The sequence below is a fragment of the Lampris incognitus genome, chromosome 19 (genome assembly GCF_029633865.1).
Source record: "Lampris incognitus isolate fLamInc1 chromosome 19, fLamInc1.hap2, whole genome shotgun sequence".
In the NCBI taxonomy this organism is placed as follows: domain Eukaryota; kingdom Metazoa; phylum Chordata; class Actinopteri; order Lampriformes; family Lampridae; genus Lampris; species Lampris incognitus.
Window position 1 is genome coordinate 14,786,760 of NC_079229.1, and position 24,375 is coordinate 14,811,134.

The 24,375-nt window shown below is 44.7% G+C and overlaps 2 protein-coding genes across 2 annotated transcripts in view; both read right to left on the minus strand.

The window, feature by feature from the left end:
• Positions 1-4,938, minus strand: part of LOC130129599 (polycystic kidney disease 1 like 1) — a 57,243-nt gene extending 52,305 nt beyond the window's left edge. Inside the window, exons 1-5 of the mRNA XM_056299193.1 lie at positions 4,911-4,938; positions 4,303-4,400; positions 3,726-3,741; positions 1,781-1,849; positions 441-754 (exon numbers count right to left, since the gene is read on the minus strand). Of these exons, the coding sequence (XP_056155168.1) occupies positions 441-754; positions 1,781-1,849; positions 3,726-3,741; positions 4,303-4,400; positions 4,911-4,938 (525 nt within the window). The remainder of the gene's footprint in view (positions 1-440; positions 755-1,780; positions 1,850-3,725; positions 3,742-4,302; positions 4,401-4,910) is intronic.
• A 14,518-nt stretch (positions 4,939-19,456) lies between these two features.
• Positions 19,457-22,021, minus strand: skida1 (SKI/DACH domain containing 1). The gene has a single exon (XM_056299897.1). The coding sequence runs from the start codon at positions 22,019-22,021 to the stop codon at positions 19,457-19,459; it is 2,565 nt and encodes an 854-aa protein (XP_056155872.1).
• Positions 22,022-24,375: the final 2,354 nt, after the last annotated feature.

Here is a 24,375-nt window from a genome sequence, read left to right on the forward strand (position 1 = left end):
TGAATGAGGTTTCACTCACAACATGGATTGTCTTCTGGGTCCAGCCATGAGCATTAGAAGCATTCACTGACACCATATGAACTCCCTCTGTTTCAAAGGTCCACTTCTGGGAATAATGTATAATTTGGCCATTAAGAATTACATCATTGGAGGAATACGTTGTAAAAACTTTACACAGAAAATGCATAAATAAGAAAGAGAAAACGTTCTCAATATTTTTCTTATTTTTTATTTTCAATGTTTGAAGTAAACCTGTACAGCTTTAGTTTTTATTCTTAATTTGAGTTCAAATGGTCCTGACGTGGATATATCATTCTGTGAACCCATTTGGAGGCCTTGATTGACAGAAAACCATCACTCATTCTATCTTAACTTGAAGGGAAAAAAAGTGAGTTGGAAGTGTTTAATCGGACATTTCCAACAAACCTGCGTGCTCTTACCGCAGTGCTGCTCTGTGACCGTATGACCTCCCTCTCCTCCGTCTCTACCTTTCTCTGGGTCTTCCTCTGAGTAAACCACCGGAAGAGCTCCGCTATGAGACCTCCACTTGTAACCGCCTGCAGTGTGACAGAGTCTCCCAGGTACGCGGCCTCCACGTTGCCGCTTTCAGAGACCGTGTATTGAGAGGGGACGCAGGAGGGCGCTCCCTGGCGGCCGTGTAGCAGAGATATTACCAACCCCTCGGGGGAGGACCGCAGGACAGAGAGATTTAAAATGGAGGAGAGTTTGGAGACGGGGTTGGAGACGGTGACATCTGGAAAAAAAATAAGGAGAGAGAGGGCAAAAATAAGGACAAAGAAAAAGAAAGAAAGAGAGAAGCACGGAGAGATGAATGACAACTTGACTGGAAAAAGCCAACCTCAAAATACTTGATTACTTAATCTTTACCGAAAGACGTTTGTACTTCTTGACTTACTGATTTGGTATTTCCCAGCGGTTTCCAACAAACACTCATAAGACGTTGTGAAGAACCCGTCATCCAATACGGTGATACGATGTGAACTTTGACCTGTCGGTGTCCCCTCACTGAACTCTACCAAGACGTAAGAAAAGTTCCATCCATGCAAAGCCTGTATCCCTGAAATATTACAGGACCAACTATTCAGAAAAATGTATAAAATTGCCTTTATTAGCAGATATATATCAAACCAAAATACTTGACGTAGTTTTATGTTTTTAAAAAGTCTTTAATAAAACGCAATGTAGAGAATCAAACTGCAGCATAGATGAATACATAAAACTAACAATCATTATTTCATGATGAATTAGTACAGTAGACAATATTCCTGCCATCAATCAGTCAATAGTTTTTTTTTATATCTTTTACCTTGAACGTGGCCCCTTGCCCATACACACCTCCCCCAATTTACATACATGCACTTGGCTCCTACCACAGCAAGGATTCCCTATTCATCCTTTTTTTTAAATGTATTTTGCACGATGCATATTTACATTCTATGCATATTTCTCACGCTGTGTACATTTTAAGCATTTCTTTTTCCCGTGTAGAGTGAATTGTACTTCATTTATATACAAGGTGTACTATGAAGTTAAATTGATTGAAGTCTGCCAAGTCAAGGTAATTTACACTCAGAGTAATTGTAAAAAATGTTCTTCTTGGTTAAAACACGTACCATTTCATTTTTTTTCTGTTAGCAAAATGCTTAAAAAAATATACAGATCACAAATCAAATGCTACTTCAGAGGCTTAAAATGCCAATAAATAATAATCTTAAAAAAGTTGAATCCATTAATGACATTCCCTGCTCTAGTTGCTGACCTGTGGGCTTTCTGGGGTCCCCAGCGAGGCTTCCAGAGACTTCCATGATGAAAGGTACCCCAGCCTGTACTTTGTCTGTCAAGGAAGTCAAACTCACGTTGTGGAGAAAAGGTCCATGACTTCTGTAAACTGCCGAATCTCCTTGATGATCACCACGGGGTATGCATGGCACCCTCACACAACTTCCATGAGAATACAATACAATACAATACAAATATGTAATGGTGTTATTTATATACGACATTCAGCACCAACATCTCAGACCAAACCAAAACAAACCTCCCCCCTCCCTTTCGCGTTCATGGCTATTATTTCGTTCGGTGGGCGTCCGGGTAGCGTAGCGATCTATTCCGTTACCTACTAACACGCGATCGCCAGGTCGAATCCCCGCGTTACCTCGGGCTTGGTCGGGCGTCCCTACAAACACAATTGGCCGTGTCTGCGGGCGGGAAGTCGGATGTAGGTATTTGTCCTGGTCGCTGCACTAGCGCCTCCTCTGGTCGGTCGGGGCGCCCCCCGGATCGGCAGAGAGCGGGTGGAGCAGCGACCGGGACTGCTCAAAAAGAGCGGGGTAATTGGCCGGATACAATTGGAGAGAAAAAGGGGAAAACTTAATGTAATCGGTTATTTTGTTGCCCGGTGCGGGATTCGACACGGGTTGAACTGCACCACAAGGCGTCAACACTAACCGCTCGACTAAAGGGTCAGACCCATTAACTAGGGACTAATGTGTCTTAGTAGTTTACAGTCGTTACCCTCTCCCCGAAGCGCGCCCTCGCGCTTTGTCATTCCGCGCTCCGAAGAGACTTCTGAGGATCTGCACCCTTCCGGATCCCACCACTGCCACCAATGTAACCGGTTATTTTCTTGCCTGGTGCGGGACTCGATACGAGGTGTACTGCGCCACAAGGCGACGTCACTAACCGTTCGACTAAACGGTCAGACCCGTTAGCTAAGGACTAATGTGTCTTATTAGTAGTTTACATTAGGAAAAAAATGTTAAAAAAATATTTCGTTCGGTTGGAATACTGATTTTTACAGTACAGAGTTATTTATTAACATTAGTAACGTATTTGTCTTGGTAAGGAGCTATTTCTTCGATCTGCCGAGTGACCTATATCAATTTAACGTAATTATTAGCTTGCTAGCTATCCTGCTAACGCTACCTACCTGACGTGCACTAATATGAGCGCGGCTGGAGCGGCTTCCATAACAGAGGACAGAGAAACTCAGATTACAACACACACAAGGGAGTATGACGTCATTCCCTGCTCAGGACGCCATTACTCCACTATCTCTTTACAAATAGTTGTTTGCCGTTATGAGAAAGACTGTTTTGATAGTACAGTCAGCGTAGTCTACATGATCAATTCTGGGACATACATTATGAATTTAGATTTTGGACAGTGTTGTCAGATAACCATTAGGCCTTTGTTGGCTTGAGGAGATTGGGACACAAAGGTCATCTATTTTAAAGATATTAGAGTATGAAAAAAAGCCCTATACGTCCACACTTGAGCATATGAAGACACTGTAGTATTTAAACAAAGAGAAGAAGATTGGAAAGGAGGACGTCTCACCTCACTCCTGTGGCTCTTGTATGAGACCGAGTGACCATCATCAAACTAAGAAGCTCATCGGAACAGTGACATTTCTCTAAAGCCAATGCAGCGACCTGATACCTACAATGGTAAACATTGACATAAAAATGTAAAAAAAATATACAGAATGGATATTGACGGTGTTTTATGGCGCTGTTTTCCTGTGACGGGGTTTCAGTGTCTTGGATGCTAAGGCATTGTACATGTCGAGAGGGTCTAAAATCAAGTCAGGTCGAAGTTGATCACACCGGTCAGTCCCACCGGGCTTCACATCCCATTCTCCACATGATGGGTACATATAGAGCAAGTACCAATGGACGACACTGTCAGAAACACACACACACACACACGCACACACTCTCTCTCTCTCTCTCTCTCTCTCTCTCTCTCTCTCTCTCTCTCTCTCTCTCTCTCTCTCTCTCTCTCTCTCTCGCTCGGACACTCGGTGTGAATCGACGCGTATTGATCAACATTTCAAACCCTTGCTTGCAAAAAAGACACCAATACCCTCAGTCGTCTGTGTAAAGGTGTACCAGCGCTTCCACGGAGAGAAAATGTGAAAGCCTTCAGCAAGTTGGAACGCGGATAGCAAAATATCAATATTTTCAAGGTCTGTCTGTATTCAAAATGTTAAACGTTGCCAACTTAAAACGCAGCATATTTAATCGCTGAATTCACGTGCATTCAATGTAGGAGTCATAGATGATGAGATGCAAAAACAAAACAAAAAAATACAAGTAACGATCGACCGAAAGGTGGGCCTTGTGCTGAAAGTAACGGATGGTCATCAGAAAGAACACGATACGGCAAAGTTTACTATTGATATATACTTCAGTCAAGGGTTTCAAATGATCAGTTGTGCTCACTGATATGTGGAGATTTGTTTTACCCTTCATCACGGCAGCGCTGACAGCAGGTTACCGGGTCAAGGTCACTGACATCCACAGCCTCGTATAGACGGACAGACGCAGCTGAGCTGGCATTTACAAACCCCATGAACCACGGCGTGTCCTCGTGACCTGTTGGGAAACCACAAAACAAACAAAGGATCGAACAAATGGTGTACCATTTCAAGGCTGCGGCGCCTAACCGTTAAGTCAGCAGAGACGCCGACGACAGTAATAGCCGAATAATTAAAAAAAAAGAAGCATGCCTTTTCCATCAAACTCCGCAGCGGTTTCGCTGAAGAGGATGGCGACATTAAGGTACAGGACTGAAACGGGTTGCAAAGAAGTCAAATGCATGATTTGCTCGGGTCCCAGAGAAACAGGTTGCCAGGGTTATATGCACGATTTTAACTGAGGGATGTGAGGGAGGGAAAACGGGGTCCTTGTTCAAAGGAAAGGTAGGCGTGTTCTTATACCAGAGACGTTGCAGGTGGCACACACAGGGTACTGTATGCAAATAGGTTGTCAAAGTACACGTCCGGTTTCACTGAGGAGGGATGAATCCGTTAACACGCAATTAGACCCAAACACAATGCCTCAACCTTCTATGTGTATCCGTTCCTGTCTCGGAATTGCATTTACCACAGCCCATAGCACTGAAGCCCGCCATGCCCTGCGTAGGTGGTTGAAAAGCTGATAGGTCAAATACTGTCTTCCTTCAAATGAATGGTAGAAGAGCTCGTATGAAGTGCGTCGTGTTGGGGGTCGGGATGTAAAAGAATGAGTGCATGCTGTTATGTCTTTTCATATATTAGAAAACGGATAGGAACATTGTAAAATACACTACACATGCCGAGTGTCCGTCGAGCGCTGGGAAATTGGGCCCCAGCACGAGCTGTTCAGAATTTGACATTTGATTTAGATGGATGTTTCAATTTTTACATGGACTCGGAACACTGACCGTTTAGTCAGTCCGGTGTCTCAATTTCAGACGTCAGATGCTTTTATTAAAAAAAACGTTTAGACGTGCGTGCGCATGTCCACGAAACAACTCATAATAACATAATGTAGGTATGTCATCTTGATCTAAATCCTCACACCTGCTCCCCTGCTCACTCTCGGGCTCTCTCGCTCTCTCCGACTGACTCTCGCTCTCTCTCTCTGACTCTATCTCTCTCGCTCTCGCGCTCAAATCCCGAAAATAAAGATAAAAAGTAAAAGTAATTCTAATGAACTTTGATGGCTGTTCAAACTTATTTCTTAAGTATAAGCAGTACATTCCAACTAAGCACTTAAAGGATGAATATTTTGACTTTGCGCCGTGACTCAATATAGCTGGCTTATCACACAATCAATTATAATCAAGGGAGTGGAAATGTTAGCGGTGGAGCGAGGCTGACAGTGAATCATGAGGTCCACTAAACCAATATCTTCATTTTACTGCAGCCATATTCGTCTCGTGCCTTATTAAAAGTGAGCGAATGCGTCATTGACACATCGCGAGATATCGGGCTGGGATATGATTATTTATTCTCAATGTTAGCGCAGTGGGGTTCTTTTATTATTATTATTGAAACCTGCTATTTCATTTCTTTTGATTTTGTTTCGTTCCGAGTTTAACCTCCATGAAGAGATAATGGGCTCAACGTAGCACAGCTTCATCCTCGTGTTTTACTGGTCCATTCATATTCGTCATGCGACGACCTGTTTCTGAGAACTGGGCAACGTCTACTTACGCGGATCCATTGCGGTTTTTATAATGTAGATAACAGGTTATACGTGGCCTGTTACACATGAAAAAAGTATGAAGGTGTTCGGAATAGCACAGGACTCAATTACTCGAGGGCCTATATGTGTTAGTGTCGTTTTTTTTTAACACTAAGTTCTTTAACACAAGATATGGGTATAGGCCACCGTCCCTCAAAAGTTCTTAAAACCCATCCACGTGCACATTTTTGTATGTTTCAATGAGACAAACTATTTTGGCGCAATATTTTTTCGGTGTAAACCTGTCGGATTGAGAGGTCTAACCCGATTTCCTGATTTAACAGCAAAATGCATTTAACTGTATTGGCTAACCCTTCTGCAGAAACGTGCAGTGGTCTCCGTTACACGGGCTGATCTCACGCACAGGCGCGTGTGAACCCTATTGGGATCGGGGTTTCTCTGCATCAACTCCGGTGTGCCCTGTGAGCCTTTTGAGAGAGAGAGACGGAGAGGGGCAGAAGCGCCTTCGAAGAATGCGAATAACTCCGCCGTTCTACCTTAAAAGCTTCTTCCGGTTTTCCAGACATCCCCTTTAAGAGCGACGTTCACTCCTCCCTGCGGCCAGAGGGAGGCACTGGCAGACTGTGCCATCTCTGAAAGCCGCTCCTGTGCCAGTGAGAGGCACAACGGGGGGGAGATCGCACACATTTTGGCTGTCCTTTTTTTTATGCAACACGCATATATATCTTATTGTGTTCGCTTCATTTCTTGTTTCATCTCAAATTTAAACAGAACTACCAAATAGGGCAGAGCTCGCCACCGCGACGGAGCATTAAATGACCCGTTCAGACTTACCTGCCTAGTTCAGAGTTAAGAAACCGAGTTAATTCGTTACGCGTTGGCATCGTTTGACGGAAGCGTACAAGGTTTTCAACCCGCAAACGGTTTGCTCAACGAAACCTGTGGAAATTAATCTGTCAGGCCGGCGTTATCGCGACGGAAGCGACGCGCAAATGCAGCAAGCTCGTTTTTTGTTTTTGTTTTTTTACAGCCCATTCGGTGACCCTGACAGTCAAGGTATCGGTGGACCTGACTTGAGATGGAACGTGCAATGTGGTCGTGCACGGTTTGCATCTCCGACGGGCAAATCTGCAGTCGGCTGTAAACGACACAGCTGACAGTTTATGCTCAGGTGCAGAGGCTAAAACGAGCGCAAGCCAGACCAGAGCACACGTTCCTCACGTCTGAGCATAGGAAAAGGTTACAGGGATATTCAAGCAGACCCATACCACCTCATGATTGCTTTTCCACACACACAATAGAAAAGCATAACTGACAGTCTGGGAGAAACCTCGCTGATTTTCTCCTGCGGGACCTTCTTCTTCTGGCTCACCTTTCACCCTGCCTCTTCAGTTCCTCAAGCTGAATTTACACTTGTTAATTTATCAACTTTCCTAAGGTCAGCTTGGTCTCATCTCTCGCAACACGGCAGTTTGATCCCAAGGCTATCATTACTTTTATTTAAATCAAAATTTAAGGAAAAAGGACGGTACAAAGCGAAAGAAAGGGGGCTTGTTGGGTTGCTTTGTTGAATAATTATGGTGTTGTGGAGTTTACTCAACTTAAAAAAGAAAAATCCAAAGTGCTTCATTTTGCTTTCAGCCAAAAATCCTCCACACAACGAAACGTTTTTTTAGAAACCCTCCTGAATGAACTTCCTCTATTTTAGGCTGCTAAATAGGTCGACTACGAGGAACAGAAATAACCTGACCTTTCAACGATATTCCCTCTTGGACCAAATGCCATATTGGATGAAAACTTCTGGGTGGCATCTCTCCATATGTTTTCTACTAAACAATCAAAGCTTTTTTTCTGATAGCATATTTTAGCATTTGACGTGCTCTTTTTTTCTTGGGGTGAAAATGGTTTCAAGAACAAGTATGTAAGACACGGATTAGTCATCAGTGTGAGTCAAGTCCCATTAAATAAAGGAATATCAGTGTATTACGTTTTATTGTAAATTCAGCATAAATGAGAACAGACTCAACAGGTGAAGAAATAATGTTTTCTTGCCAAACTACAATTAAACACACACACACACACACACACACACACACACACACACACACACACACACACACACACACACACACCACTGCAAAAACACAGCTCATCAAAAGAATAGAAAGTGTTTTAAAAAAAAGCAAAAGTTACTGAAGGATGGTTTTGTTTAAGAATGCATGTTAAGTGTTGCTGAAACACGTATTTGTGTTTTTCTTATTTGTGTTTTAGTGCTGCACAACTCTTCTCTAACAACCCTTTTCAGGTGAGGTTTAAACTACCACGATTTAAACGATTAACTTTGTGTACTTTCCTTTCTCTCCTTCATGTTCTCTCCTTGCTCCTCTTCATCTCTCCTCTCCTTCTCCTCTTCTCAGTTACATGTTGGCAGGTTTTCCAGTCTGCCTGTTATAAATGTGTAGTATGCCCAAATATTTATTTCTCTTCAAATGTATTTCAAATAAGTTACCTCCAAAAAAGAAACTAATATAGGTGCTATGGAACATCAACAAAGGAGTCTTTCTCAATGGAAAAATCTAGTAATGTTTGTAAAATATTACCAGAATATTTCGTTGTTTTTTCTTTTTTGTCCCTTTTTCTTCTTCTTCTTCTTTTTTTTGTCTTTCATATCACACTGAAATAATACATTATGCGCCTGAGCTCTATTCCTTCCCAGCTAAATAAAATAGCTTAAACTCGAACTACATTTGGTACCTAAGTCCATTAGCGGTCTCCGTCATCTCTGTCCCTCTCTACAACGAAATATGTAAAACATGCTTTAATAATGTAAACTACTAATAAGACACGTTAGCCCCTAGCCAACGGGTCTGACCCTTTAGTCGAGCGGTTAGTGATGTCGCCTTGTGGTGCAGTACACCCCGTATCGAATCCCGCACCGGGCAAGTAAATAACCGGTTACAATAATAATAATCCACATTTAAACGCTTTCTTTGCCCCGGGAGGTTTAATGGGTGTGGGGGCGATCTTACCGACATAGCCACAGCCAGGCATGACGGCGAAACTGAGACGCTAAGCTAACCTCCACAACCTTGTCAGAACCGGAATAGAACCGGAAGTGGTCACGCCGGGCGGTAATAACAGCCACGCTCATAACTGCCGGTTGATTTTGTGGAGCGTAAATAAAGCGGTCGGTTGAATTGTCCACTGAATTTATCCATTGAGTTTAGGCCGCACGTATAAGGGCCAGATACAATCCCCTCCGCTCTGTCCTTTGTCCCATACTATGAATACCCAATATAAAGAAGTGGGTGGAAAAAAAAGTTGGCTGAAACCTTAGCTGGCAAAGGCCCAGACAGCCAAGTGTCCTATTATATTTCTAACGCATTCAGTTTAAGGGACTGAACGTGGAAAGAAAGAAAGAAAGAAAGAAAGGGAGCTCAATTCATCCGCTCGCAACAGCTTTTGACACATCAGGTCTATTACTAGTTATGTGCCCTGCAGTAAGTCTGTGGCTCTTTTCACATCGGCCTGACGTTTGACTTGCAGAGCCCTCGCTGACCAGCATATATATATATATATATATATATATATATATATATATATATAAGAATTTACTTGACTCACTTGATTATTTTGTTCTTTATTTGTTGTACACTTTCCCTACAGCTGAGTGTTTCTTTTAACAAAGTTTTATATATTATGTGTGTGTGTGTGTGTGTGTGTGTGTGTGTGTGTGTGTGTGTGTGTGTTTGTGTGTAAATGAGGGCTCTGCTATATGAGAATATATATAATGTGTGTGCGTGTGTGCGTGTGTGTGTGTATGGGTATGTGTGAGCGTGTGTGTGTGTGTGTGTGTATAGGCTACCTCTCAGTAACATTGTTGTGCTCATGTGGTCACTAACTAACTCATCAATAATCACTAATCAGCACCGACCTAAATACATCTGCACGTAAGAGATCCAAACCTCTCATTTCTTATCAGGTCTATAGGGTCGTATGCTGTCGTATATTGTGTACTACTGATGGTAAACGCACTTCGGGACCACCTTGTGATTTTTGGGCTACACAAATAAACTAGACTTATTTATGCATTTGCGCCATCAGAGATTCACGTTTGTTTTAGGTTTGTAAAGGGTTTTCCTTACTCGTTTCTGAAATAGGGAAAGAGAGAAAAAACTTTTGAGTTTATTGAAGATAGTAGTAATAGATTCAAGCCGGCTCACAGAGGAACATTTACGGTAAATAAAGCCTTTCACTGGAGGATCCCATATTGGGTGAAATAACAGATCGGACGCGGCGCCAATAAGACTTCATTAAATAGAATCAAATGGTTCTTATGAAGAGCAAAACCGCCCCCCCCACGAGAAAAGCGCGCGCGCACACACACACACACACACACACATTCATTTATGAAACATGAAAATGTTGTCCCATCTGTGTGGATGTCTTGCACACGTTGTCTTTGCTTTTCGTTAGTTTACACCAGAGGAGGGTGAAGTGTGTGTAGCCTGTGGGCCGGCCCTGCTGTCGTTGTGTTCGGGGCATTTATTCAGCTTCCACTGCCCCTGAGCCTGGCTCTATGGTATGAGGGGCCAAAGGTCAGCGCTTGGACGGGGTAGTTCACCATGCAGCAGCGCTACTTCTCAACAGGTCACCTAACAATGGCTTTTACGAGGACATGAAACCAAACGAAGAATGAAAAAAACACCATTTTCATGAATTCAGGCTACCATGCAGGCTTATCCCATACAACCGATGGTCTGGTAATGAGTGTTGTCACAGTCATCCTGCCTGTTTTAGTTAAGAGAAGGCTATGATGGCATGGTCTGTAATTTAGTCATCATGTGATGTGGTCAGCTAATATGGATTACATTAGATAGGCTGCTCTATGGGAGACGCGAGGGGTGGATGCGTTAATAGACTCTTAAATGTATCGATTTAAATTCGCAAGTATGCACTTTTTTCCTCTTAACACATTTTTCTGTGTTCTTTTCTTTTCTTTCTTTCTTTTTTTTTTGCAGAAATACAGAACATAAAGACATTCACCGATGTATGACAAGTATCAGATTCACCCTGCTTGGCTCGGTTTGATTCTATAACTTTATTTTATTTTGAGAGAAAATATCAAATTCACGCATATCGATGGGAGAGGCTGTCATCTCAAGGAGAGGAGATTAATTTTAACTTCGTTATTTATTATGGGTAAAATGTAGGTCATCCATGTCTGTCCCGCGTTGACGCTTCACAGCTCTTTAATCTTAACATAATAAGTCTGTTTACCCCCCCCCCCCCAAAAAAACAGTGGGCGGACCACTCCTGTCTTAAGAGTAAAGAGGAGAAGTCGACCGACTGTAACACAATCTATTTTTTTGCAACGTTGGAAGCGAAAAATGAAACTGCATTGGATCGCGTGTCGTTTGCGACGCTTTAATGGTTGAATGTTACATTTCCTTGTTTTCATTTTAACATTAGAGAGGCCAAACGTTCACTAAAAGACCCTGCGAGAATTATATCAACATTTTAAAGCTTTGATGTTGGGAATATAAACAATTCCCACTTGTCAAACATGATAAATAACGCATTGAATTGGGAGTGATTGGCTGCATGTCTCTGAGCAACTGCATCAATAACGCATTCAGAGGGGCTTTATGATAGTTTACCTGTTAGTTACTGATAATGGCTGCTTTATTTTATTTAGCATGCTAAATACTACACGCCCCAAATAGCAGCGGACTTACATGCAACCGGTGTATCCTCTCTCCATTTTCTCTCTCAAATAAAAAGCCTTAGCAATCGACTTGAGCTCCATGACCGACCACAAGACCTCCGCATGTTGCTTTTCCCCTTCCCCCGCTCTGCTCTGCTCTCTCCGAGCTGCCCGGGTCTCCCTGCGTGCCCGCGCCTCACGTCAGTCTCCTCCGCTCCCTCGCGCAGCAAGGAAGCCCTTCGCTGCACCGCAGATGGCGTTACGACTGCCTCTGACGGCTCGTACCGCAACCACAGGGACTTCACGCGGCCACCAAGCCCAATACAGCAGACCAATTTATCATCAACAATTACCTATATATTATTCAGGAAATGCAACTATTATTATTATTATTATTATTATCATCACATAGCCGGCCATAAACATTTTTAATTTCCCCCTCTTCTGCAATTGGCATCGTGAGTTTAACACCTCCAAAGTGATGCTCTTATATTCAAACTAGGGTTTAATATTCTATAATAATTCTCCACCAGTTAATTTCAAAAAGACGATGATGACCTAACCGTGGTCTATTAGACAATACAAAAACATGCTAAACGACACAGGTTACACAATGACAATGGGTTTAAATCAAATGCAAATGGGAAGAAGAAAAAAAAGGGCAACAGCAGCCATAGTGTCCATCGGGCTTGTGGTGGGGTTCAGAGTTCACCTTGTGCTTCTATCCACACCGTCCTCTCCCCTCCCTACTGCTCCGTATACACTCCTCCTGACCCGGCTCCTGTGTAGGGCTGCCGCTCACGCTCACACACACACACACACACACACACACACACACACACACACACACACACACACACACACACACACACACACACACACGGAATATTAATAATAATTATTATATGACAAATGAAAGCTTATGAATGTGCGCGCGTGGTAAATACGGCCATTTAAGTCCATGGACCTTTAACCTGCTTTTTGAACTCGGTAATGTCGAGACATGGCAGCGGCTGTAAACCTGCCCCTGAATTGCAATAACAGGGCAATTTAACATGTTTATGGAGGCGTGTTGTTAAATCTATTGTGGAAAAGAAAAATATTAATCTAGGGTTACTGATTTCCTTTAAACGTGATCTGCATTTTGTGTACAACCATGTTTACGTGTAACAATTAAAAAAAGTTTATTGCAAGTATATCAAAAAGTTTAGACGTGCTATTGTGTCTGAGCACTGTGAAAGGTGTTTGGAGCCTCGTGCACCGCAAGTGTTTCAAACTCTTAGCACGAGTACTGTTGGACACGTGCGCCACTTTTGCAGCTCGTGATTCATCCAGTACAGTTAGCAAGGTGTTGAAGCGCACTAATAACAGGGAAAGTCAGTCTTCATTAACCTGCTTATACCCGACACACATTTTCCTACTTCCGTTTTATTTTTTATTTTTTTTGTAACACAACTAGACAAAGGCCAGTTTGAGGAAGCTTATTTAGATTTTCCCGCAAATACCTATATTCCTCCCCTGTAGCCGATCTGGATATGGGAATTTACCACGTCCCCGTCCCCCCAATAACCGTGTTTACAGAAGCTCCATCGGACTAAAACAGACGCTTGTCAGGGATTGCTTATTTAATACCTAATTAAAGACCCCCCCCCCACACACACACACACACACACACTTTCGCAGTGTATTTTCGGAGTTATACCGTAGTACGAGCTCAATTAATTGTTGTAACTGTGCGTGAGCAGAATTCCGCACAAAGCTCAAATTGCCACGCAACATTTCTTCACATCGACGTTATTTGTGGCGCTTGCATGGTGCCCAAGATCTTCATTCACTCCCCCAGATACAGACACAGATACAGATACAGATACAGTCACCCACCAACACACGCCCATAATCACCGCAGAGGATAGCGTTTGACACGGAGGCGTGGATATGGTTAAATTCATTTTATGCACGCCGTCGTGACTTTCTTGTGACACATTAGAGGAGTGTGCTACACGGGTCACCTGCAACACTTCATATGCGGTTGCAAAGCTATCTGTGCGCCCTGCTGAACGGCACAACAAAGGATCAGTTTGCAATGTGCGGCGATACGTAACCGCGCGCGTCTCTGCAGACATGTCATGTCACGGAGACACGTTCGGCCACACTCGTTGTCTGACCGTCAGCATGATTCTGATAATCTGTGTTTGGGTTTTCTGGCGTTTCCATGATTCAGTAAATGAGACCTTAATTGGTTGATTGCGTTTTAAAGTGACAGTGGAAGAGAACAGATGATAACTTGAGTCGACTATCCTTGAACTTTGCATTTTCACCGATACAACGGAGGGGGGTGGGGGGGTTGTGCACGTTCGCAAATGGTTTTATCAGGCGCTGCCATTTCAGTGTTCCTGCTCTTTCTTAAAGCCACAGATCGATTCGGATAAATCCTCGTTGTTTTTCCCTCCAAATCATGCTACATGTTCGTGTGTGTGTGTGTGTGTGTGTGTGTGTGTGTGTGTGTGTGTGTGTGTGTGTGTGTGTGTGAGAGAGAGAGAGAGAGAGAGAGAGAGAGAGAGAGAGAGAGAGAGAGAGAGAGAGAGAGAGAGTCTTGAAGATCACACCATGAGCATTAGCTTATGCCGAACACGGTTGAGCAGTTGATTTTAAATGGTCGGCCTAGTTTTGAGTCAACGAAAACATATTTTTATTGAAAGGAAAACATCAACTAATGTCCCCCAAGTGCTGCCAAACCCTATAGCTAATATATATATATATATATATATGTGTGTGTGTGTGTATATGTTTAAGTATATATATATATATATATATATATATATATATATATATGTATGTATGTATGTATGTATGTATGTATGTATGTATGTATGCATGTATGTATGTATGTATAAAATCCATATTGGTATGTAATGTAGTTTTTTTACACCAAAACATTATTAGCTTTTGAATGATCTTTTGAGAATGGTTGGACGACTGGCAGATCCTTTACAGCTGAGAGATTAAACATAAAAACGTCCTGACAGCCCCCATGTATTTAATTGTCTCAAAGATCAATGCAAAGTGCTGACCCTAACGCGGCCTGTGTCTGTCAGCATTACCCATAACTTCGTTTTCCAGACTGGGATAGAGCAGCAAATATCATTTTAAGTGCATTGCAATGCTGCTCTGCAGAGACCCGTGCGCGCTGAGACACACACCAACACGAAGAGCAGATCCCTTTATAGCAAATTGGAGATTTTGTTTTCATTCAAAATGCAGTTAAACTCGTTTAATTCCTCTCTACGTACCCTATCTATTGTTATTCTATAGAAGTTACAGTCTGCTGGTTCCAAATCCGCACTGGAATTTAACCCTGAATTGCCGGCAGCAATATAATGGCCGCTTCTCTCTCCTCTCAGTATGGCCTCTTCTCTTCTGCAGCCGCGCCATGCTGAGAGACCAGACAGGCCGGCCGAGACAACCCCTCTACCCGCCGGCCTGCTTATCAGCCTACCATAGAAGCCCATTAATCAGGGAAACATCATTTCAAACATGGCGGATTGTGAGCTCGGAACTAACATGGTGGGCAAGTCCTGTCAAGAGCTCCTAAAACAAAACATGGTCTGGTAACGCAACAGAGCCTATATGGCACATACCAAATATAGGTTAGTCCACGAATATAGACAATAGATGGGTTTTTACTGTAAATATTTATGATCAGTCACATGATACAATGGGTATCTCCGGACAGTGCGAGTCTCATGACTGCATGCAGATACATAAGGTGATGACGTAAACTGGCAGGGGAAAAAAAACAAAAACTGAACAAGCGCCACTTTTCAGAAAGTGTTGCCATACTGAACTTTTTTGTTTCTGCGCTTCATGAGGTTTGTCACCCTCAAATGTAGGTGGTGTTTACGCAGAGTGGTATTGCACAACACGCCTGCATGTGGTTTTCCTGCGTGTGTTGTTTGTGTTACAGGCAAGCCTATATGCCACTCTGTCGTCTGACAGCCCTCGTGATGTCCTCCTGACGTCCTTCCCCATGATGGGAACTTGGCACTATTTTCCCACGGAGACTCTGCAGCTTTTCCTGCGCTGTTTCAATCTATCCCAGTCTACTCTGAGACGCAGCTTCGGTAGTAGCTTTGGCCGAACAGACAGTCGTAATAGGGCTCATTTTCTCGCCTTAGCGGCTGCAATATAGGTCAACCTCTATTGTATATATAGCTGGAAACTGTCTGAGTTTATCGGTTCAATATGTAAACTGAAACCTTCTCGGTTTATGACAGAATCTCGTTATATCATTACTGAGTTCGAATGTCTATACTCTCGCGAGAGTTGGAATCTACACGATAAAACGTTTGATAAATCCAAGGTGAAAACCAAAACAAAAAAAACCAACCAACTGATATTTCATGACAACGCTCACGACAGAGAGGATAAGCAGCAAAAAATATGGGACATGACAAATCCCATGTGTGCCCAGCTACAAGTCAGTTTCTTCATTATAAAAGCTATTTGGACCGCCCCCCCCACACACATACATACATTCCCAAAATTAGATGACGAGTGTCCAAGTCGAAGAAAGAGAGCGCAGCCCTATTTACACTCAATCGCGTTTAATGAATACTTTAGATTTCCATAAAAGAAAGGGAAAGTGCTTAAGAAGTTCACCATTCAAGTTTACATTTCGAGTGCATTTGTCCTATATTCACAACAAAGTCAATATACAAAAAAAAAGAAAATCCACAAAAATAAATATTCAGTTTCATATAAACAACCAGTGACTTCAAATTTCATGTCAAAAACCTGACCTCAAGTATTGTATCAAAAAGCTAAGTAAATGAGTGAATGGCGATGGGGGGATTTTAGGGAAAAGGGAAATGGAGCTGGTGGGGGGGGGGCAGCAGTCTTTAGCTGCTACATGATGCAATTGTTTACATTGATAGCGTCACAGTCAGAGCTATTTGTCTTAACGGTGGAGGCTCCCTCCCAATTCGCCATTACCACCATCTCCTTCCCTCCACGATGCATTGTGAATACTACGCATAAGAATAGGCTATAGTCCTTCAAGGGGGGTAACCCGTGTGTGTGTGTGTGTGTGTGTGTGTGTGTACGTGTGACTTGTGTTTGTGTGTGCCCTCATGAGCGCAGCTTTTTGGGTTCGTGGCTGCTGTTCCTCTTCGTCCCATGCAGTGTAGCCTATATGCTTTTGACACGCGGATTAGAGGTTGAGCTTCCCTGTTGCAACATAGCGGACCCGCCCGCCCCATGCGAAGGCCCTCCATTTTTATCCATTGCCACCGCGCAGGTCGTAGCCTAGACTGCACCGTGTAGACGTCGTTTCGAAGTTCAAAACAGCTCTTTTTGGAGTCGAGGAGCGAGAAAACGAGTTCAGTTTTGCAGCTTTTCAACGAGGCTGGAATCGGACCCAAGCCGCATGCGCTGTAAAGCGGGTCTCCGTGCCCCCTTAGAAGTGGTGTTATAACGGCCAAACGTCTATCACGTATGCTGTAGTCACACCGATTTACGTAGGGCGGATGTTTTTAACTTTTTTTTTTTTTACAGATTTTCCCATTGCATGTTTTCTACAATCCGCCAACTTGAATGCACTGGTGGTTACCGGTTAGCTTGTGAGAATGCTGACAACATTCGTGGGCTGTTGGTTTGTTGTGATGTGACACTGTATTTACTAAGCTGGGGCTCTCTTTGCGGCAGACAAGAGAAGCATGCCAATTAGAGCACTGCCTCTGAAAAAAAATTACATTGTATGTCCTTAAAATATCTACATTTCTGTGCAATATCAACCGCGTTTAATCCTCGTTTTGGCATATTTTGATGGAATCCCTATTCTGCAGCAAAGCGCACCGTACATGCTGTTGAACATGAGGGGTTCAAATGAGATGGGTCTGAACACGTTCACTGAGCGGCCATGTTTCTAAGGCTCTGTGACGTAGTTTTGACAATCACGTCAATATTTTATGCTGTTAGAAATGCCTCTTTGATGACCGTGATTGCAAACTGGGCGTGTTGCCGCCGTTGCTGTAAACCATGGGATTACATTAAATAATAAAAAAAAAATAGAAACAACAATTTTGGGAAAATCTTTGAAAGATTGGCTTCTTTGTCCAAGTCAAGAAAGACAGAAAAGGCGTCGATTTAAATAGAGGACGCACACAACAATGCGTTTATCCCATTTGGAAATTAAACAGCCACGCGCCCGTTCAGTTTCCTCGTGAGTATGCTATGGGGCAGTTAAAAAAAAAACACAGCGCAAATAGCCAATTCAAATAGTCATCAAATATACCCCATTTTGCATTGTGTCTAAGCAATGCATTGGACCAGGAGCAAATCCTCGTCTTTACCTCTCGGCTTTTTTTTCCTCTTTCCGCTGTCTCTGCAGACACCACTTCACCGGCTAACCCTAAAAAAAAAAGCTGAAACAAGACCCCCACGAGTGTCCCAAGTTCCAACACATTTATCCATATCACCTGTGCTTTAGGCTACAGTATCGTTCATATAGCCACCAGGCTGGATGTTGCAGGAGTGTTTTTGTTTTCTCCCCCCCCCCCGCCTTCTGAATCCAACAGCACCAAGCTACATTTCGTATACATTGTCTTTCTCTCTGTGTCACATTTCCCTTTTTTTCAACCTTGTTTAGTTTCTACACGCAAAGCACAACTGCACGTGGCGGATCAGTGTGTGTTGGACGAGCGGATTTGGAGCTATGGCCGTATAAAGACCTGAATCCAACAAACCCGTGAGAGCTAACCGTAGTGTGATATATGAAGGCCTGAGCTCTATTCTTTTGATTGTCTGTACATAAGGCCTGTGTTGTGTCTGGGCCTGATATAACACTGGCTGTGTCTGCAGCATACAGCATAGGCCACACACAACCAGAAGAGACTGGCGGCATAATAATAATAAAAATAAAAGATGGTCTGATTACCAGATCACAAACCATCCAGGTAACCAGCATTCAGTTCTTGTCGATGTGTGACAACAAGGCTCACCCATTACGCAGATATAGACAGTGATAAATAAGCCTGCTGTTGACAATAAGCTGGAATTTGAGATTTCCAAAGCCCAGTGTGGCAGTTTATGAGCCCATTCAATGTGAAAGTCAAAAAAGAAAACACAGCTTTGAAATTTACCGAGTGGCACATGGTAGCTAAGAGGAAACCCTGATCTTTTTTTGACAACGAAGTCAAACTTTCTCCAGAATAGCCCAATTATCACAAGTAACGCTGTGATTTTTTTTCTTCTTTTTTTTGTCTTCCATTTTTACGAGGCAAGAGAAACACAAACCACCGAAAACCCTGGCGGCATAGCTACAATCCAACAGGTCGAGTATAAAGGCGGAGGAGAAACAACTGAGTTCGGGGGGGGGGTCACGTAAACACACTTTTTTGAAACCCATACAGCCTATTGCTTAGGACGAATAGCTTATTTAAAGATACGATTTTTATCTGCATAAATCCTCGAGCAATTGTCTCGCAGTTCCTGGGAGTTTGTTGAGGCTCCAACTGGATCTTGCATGTATCGGAGAATGTCCTTAAAAAAGAAAACAACACGGAATGTAAATCCACTCTCACACACACAAGAGAGAAAAATCAAAAGTAAAACAAAAAAGAAGAAAAGTTTCAAGCCATATAGGTGCTTGCCTCTCGTTTTAAGACTTGCAGGCTATAAAGTATAGGCGGTTTTCCGGCAACGCAGCAACGTGCACAAGCTTCTTTTTCCCTTCCCTGTTTGCAGAGGGGTCGCCTCAGTATTTCCTGATTCTCGGAGCGGGTGGGGGAGGGAGAGGCTGGCCGCCAGGCTGCCACCTCCACACGGGGTGAGAGAGAGGGGGCGGCCCGGGGCCCCTCCGCGAATTCAGGGAGTACGCAGGGCACAAATCCCCGTCGCTGCCGACAACCAGCGACGGCGGAGACGGGAAATTTGACATGAAGTTGAACGACCTCTTTGCGGGCGATGTCACGCCGCAGACCGGGCGCTTGCGTCTGTCTCTGCTCGGTAAATCCTCAGTGTACCCCCCACAACTCCTCCCCGCGCCCGTGGGACGAGCAGGCGAGCCCTTGTCCGCCTTGGGATCACTCTGCTTCGTCTGCGCTCTCGAAATCTTGTTTTTGCCTCCCAGAACCAGGGTCCTGTAGTTTTTTCTGACCCTTGCGCCGTTTTTGTATTCCCCTTCCTCGGCACAAGGAGGGTCTTGAGTGGTCCTACATTCCTGAGAGCCAGAGGGAGACCCTGTATTCGCAGCAGTGCTCTCAATGGCTTTAGTAGCGCTGCTGAGGGGGTCTGTTTGTTTGATGTCACCGCCGAGATGGTGGTGTCCGTTGTTGTTGTTGCTGTTGTCGTCGCCATCCGTCTTGTCTCCTTTACACTGAAATCCAGATGCTTGGCTCGGGCTAAAGTATTCGTACTCATCGCAGCTCTCCTCCACTTTGACTTTAACATTTTGGATGTTAAAAGGAGGCGTCTTGACTGCGCCGCCTCCTCTGCCGCCGTCAGCGTGCAGGGGGCCTGCGGTAACAGAGGGCTCCTCCGCCTCGGTCTTCACCGCATGGAGCGGAGGAGAGGGCAATTTTATGTTGTTGGTGGATTTTCCCTCTCTCTTCAGATTCACAGATAATGCAAGTTGGTTGTCTTTACATTTGGTGGGGTCTTTGTCATTGTCGCAATGTGAACTCACTCCCGGGTGACACTTCTCTGCGTGACCCGGAATCCTGCGCGCAGAGGGGAACGTTTTATTCCGGTTCGGGCCGGATGGATTGAGGACTAGTACATCCACATGGTCAGCTCTCTTTGGGTCACCGTGCACCTCTGGCAGCGTTTCCCTGGTCGACTCACTCAGAAAGCTCTCTCTAACGATAGTGGAGTTGAATTCAAGGGGCTTTCCCGGTTTCAAGTCATTTTTCAGTTCACCAAATAATAAATCACATTTCTGGTGTTTCTTGTGCCCACTACAGTCTAGTACCCCAAAAGTGCCAGTATGTTCCGGTGCCCTGTGTTGTCTTTGTTGCTGCTGCTGATGATTGTAGTGGAAAGTGGGCTGCAGAACCAAAGGTGCCTTAGTGGTGAGAGTAGTTTTGGTGAGAGACGCCACCCTGGCCCGTCTGAAGCGGATGCTCTGAACCGAAACCTGGCTCGACACCGAGCTGGAGTCGGACTGGGTAGAGCTCTCCTCGTCCGAGCTGACCTCCGAACTTTCTGACTGGCTGTCATCCTCCTCTTCCTCTTCCTCCTCCTCCTCCTCCTCGTCCGAGCTCCCGGAGTTGCTGGTGGTGGAAAGGCTCGATCCAAAGTCGGAATCGTGGTTGGCCCGATCCGAGTACGTGCTGGACTCTGTGTCACTGCTGTAACTCTCTTGGAAATTAGGCTGGTGATGATGATGATGATGGTGGTGATGATGGTGATGATGATGAGGAGGTCTTGGGTGCAGGTAAAAATCGTGACCCAGGTGGAAAGTGTCCAAAGTCCCGTTCCCGGTTGATTTTGCCTTGCTGCAGCACTTGGGCTGCACCAGCAGCACCGGGGGTTGGTGTATGTGTCTACTCCTACTCCAGGAGTGCCGTGCACCGTCCTTACCGCCGCCGCCGCCGCCGCCCCCCTCGCGCCTCCTCTTCCTTTTGTGAAGGAGGTCGCCGCCTGCGCCGGAGAGCTTGGGCTGAGCAGCGATGGCGGACTGAAACACCACCGGCTGCCGGCTCGCCGCGCTCCTGAAAAACGAGCGTCTCTGGTTGAAAGTGACGCAGTTGCCCGCTATCTGAGCTGTTTCATAGTTTTTAAAGGATTTGTAACGTGACTTGCTCGCCGCGCGGTAATCCCGACCGCGGGATTTGTGGTAAAACTGAGGTAGTTTGGAGTCGGCGAGCGAAGGGAGTTCTCTCCCGCCGGCTTTGTTGTGAAGCGACAGAGTCTGCGGAGCGCTGCTGTGCAAACTGAACCAAACTTTCTCCCTCCACACACCGGCGAGCTGCGCGTCCCCCGGGGAGCTGGCCTTCACCTTCCTTTTGTTGGATTTCAACACACGCTCCGTCTTGCAGGAGATGTACAGAGCCTCCACGTCCTCCCGTGATATGAGGGTACACTTGGCGGCGTGGAAAGCGATTGAATTTATTGCTTTGAGCTTTCGCAGTTCTTCCAGATCACAGTGGTGCTTCTTCACGTTCAGGTGGTCCATGCGCTTGTGCACGGTGGTCCGAGGAATATTCTTCAGCAGGTCGGTAAAGACCTGAGACAAAGCAAACATTTGTTTGCCTTTGATGAGCAGGTATCCTAGTTTCACTCCCTGCATTTCCTCAAAGCCACACTCAAGGTCTCCCATGTTTTATTTATCCGCCTGGCTGTATTAATCCATCTATTTTTCTTACTTATAATGCCGTCTGCCAAACGAAAAAAAAAATAGAATAGCCAGCAATTTAATCAAAACTCAAGGCATCCTGATCACTCGGCCGTCAATGATGATGCCTTTAAAGGCGCCCAGGCTGCTGCTGCTGCTGCGTCATGAAATTGCAAACTTTGACATGTGGAGTTTAAACGAAGCTTGTGTTGAAAGGGTTGAATGGGCCGACAGCATCCACTCCTTGCCTCTGGCCCCGGTCCGGCATGGTGGAGGAATGCGACGGATGTGTCCACCAAGCCGGGCTGCTGCCGGTCTGCTGTCTCCTGTACCTGCCTCTGCCGGCTCCACTCCCCTCTGGTCGAGAGCAGGACGAGGGGTAGGTGTACGCCACTGCCACAGCGAGAGGGATGAAATAGCGAGAAGCGAAGAGAGAGAGAGAGAGAGAGAGAGAGAGAGAGAGAGAGAGAGAGAGAGAGAGAGAGAGAGAGAGAGAGAGAGAGAGAGAGAGAGAGAGAGAGAACGGGGGAGAGAGGATTGTGAGAGTGGGAGAAACCGACACGGGGGAGGGAGGGAGGAAGAGAGAGAGAGAGAGAGAGAGAGAGAGAGAGAGAGAGAGAGAGAGAGAGAGAGAGAGAGAGAGAGAGAGAGAGAGAGAGAGCGAGAGAATAAGAGCTACAATACAGCTGCTATTCTGGCTGCTGGGTAAGCCACAAATAAAATGACAGAGGGGAGGTGCACGAGCCTGGAGACACCTTCATCAATTAATGCCTTCGGAGTCGACGCTCATTGGACGCCGTTGACAGGTGATGCAATAAAAATGGATATTCCACCCCCTTTGTACCCCTCTCTCACTCCCTATACGATTACCATAGTTTACAGTTGTTTCCTCAGCCTCCGTTGTTGAACCAAATAATGTCGCTGTGACAAGTTCGTATTTCAGCAGCCAGCAAGAGCTTGCTGCTAAAAACCAGCCCGGCAAATAGCAGCTGGCTGTAGGTAACAGGCGGAGGATATGGTAGGGGATTGGCATATACAGGGTTAGCTGGAGTTTAGTCCATGTAGGCGATTGTCTTTTGTTTGAATGATGGAAGACTGTTTATTTTGACGGGTTGGTATAATGCGGTTAAACCTAGAAACACGTTTGCTTTTTCTACCTGGAGACCTTTTTTTGTGTTCTGGCCAAAATCTCAACGTACGTCCCTCTTGACTCTTGCTTTCCCCCTCCGTAAGATTTGGAATAGTAAAGGCAAAACCCATGTTACACAGGAAATCTGCCCAGCTTTAGTCATCCGCACAGTAATTTCTTATACCGTTTCGGATTCGGGCATTTCCCAACAACAATACCTTGAGCTTTCTTTATCCTACACTTCTCCTATAGGCCCATATGTTTCAGTTAGTGCGCTGTGTTTTGTTGGAAATATAGTCGGAGGTGAAAATGAGGTGTGCAGCAGGCTGCAGCCTTTCTTTTCTTTCTTTTCTTTTTTCTTGTTTGTTGTGAATTTAGGCTGGCGTTACAAATTGTATCCGTACAACAAATAGCGTCAAGTTAAAGGGGAAAAAACAACAAAAAAACAAAAACCTCCATATGTGCATCACTGTGCATTGGCCGGTCAGATTACTCATGAGGTCTCCGAGGGACCAGCCTCAGCCGGTAAATCCTCGCTATATTGTAGCCAGCAGAGCCGGTTTTCACCGTGGAAAAACATAGGCAACGTGACGAGTGATCAGACGGGGGGAGACGTATGCTTTCATGTGCAGGAAAAGTGCACAGTCAGGCTTGCTATTCAGAGAAATGTCTTGCACGCATATTGCAGCCTATCACGTGTTGCCATGTCCGAGGATATTAACAAGAAATTAAGGTGGGGCAACAATGCCGAAAATAACTTTTGAAAAATATCCATGTTGAAAATCAATGCATTGTAGGATTTATTGATTATTTCGAATATCGCAGGCTTATTGCAAACCTGTGGCCCAGCAATTTAATTCGCCGCAAATTAACATAGGTGTGCTTGCGGAGAAAACGCCTATGGGCACTAATATAACGTGAGATAAATGCCCATAATGTGGTTATAATGCGTGGAGAGAGAGAAAAAAATGTCGTTTTAGAAATGTCGCATTCATGCCTTTGTGGCATCTACGTATGTGGTCTTTGTACGTAACCTGAATTTGTGAGAATATGTTTTCTGCAAACATTTGACTACGAGAACGCACGCGCAGGTGGTCGCACGTGCACCCTGACGCGTGCGCGTGTACACACGCACACGCACGCACGCACGCACACACACACACACACACACACACACACACACACACACAGGAAACAGGGACCGAGCCCA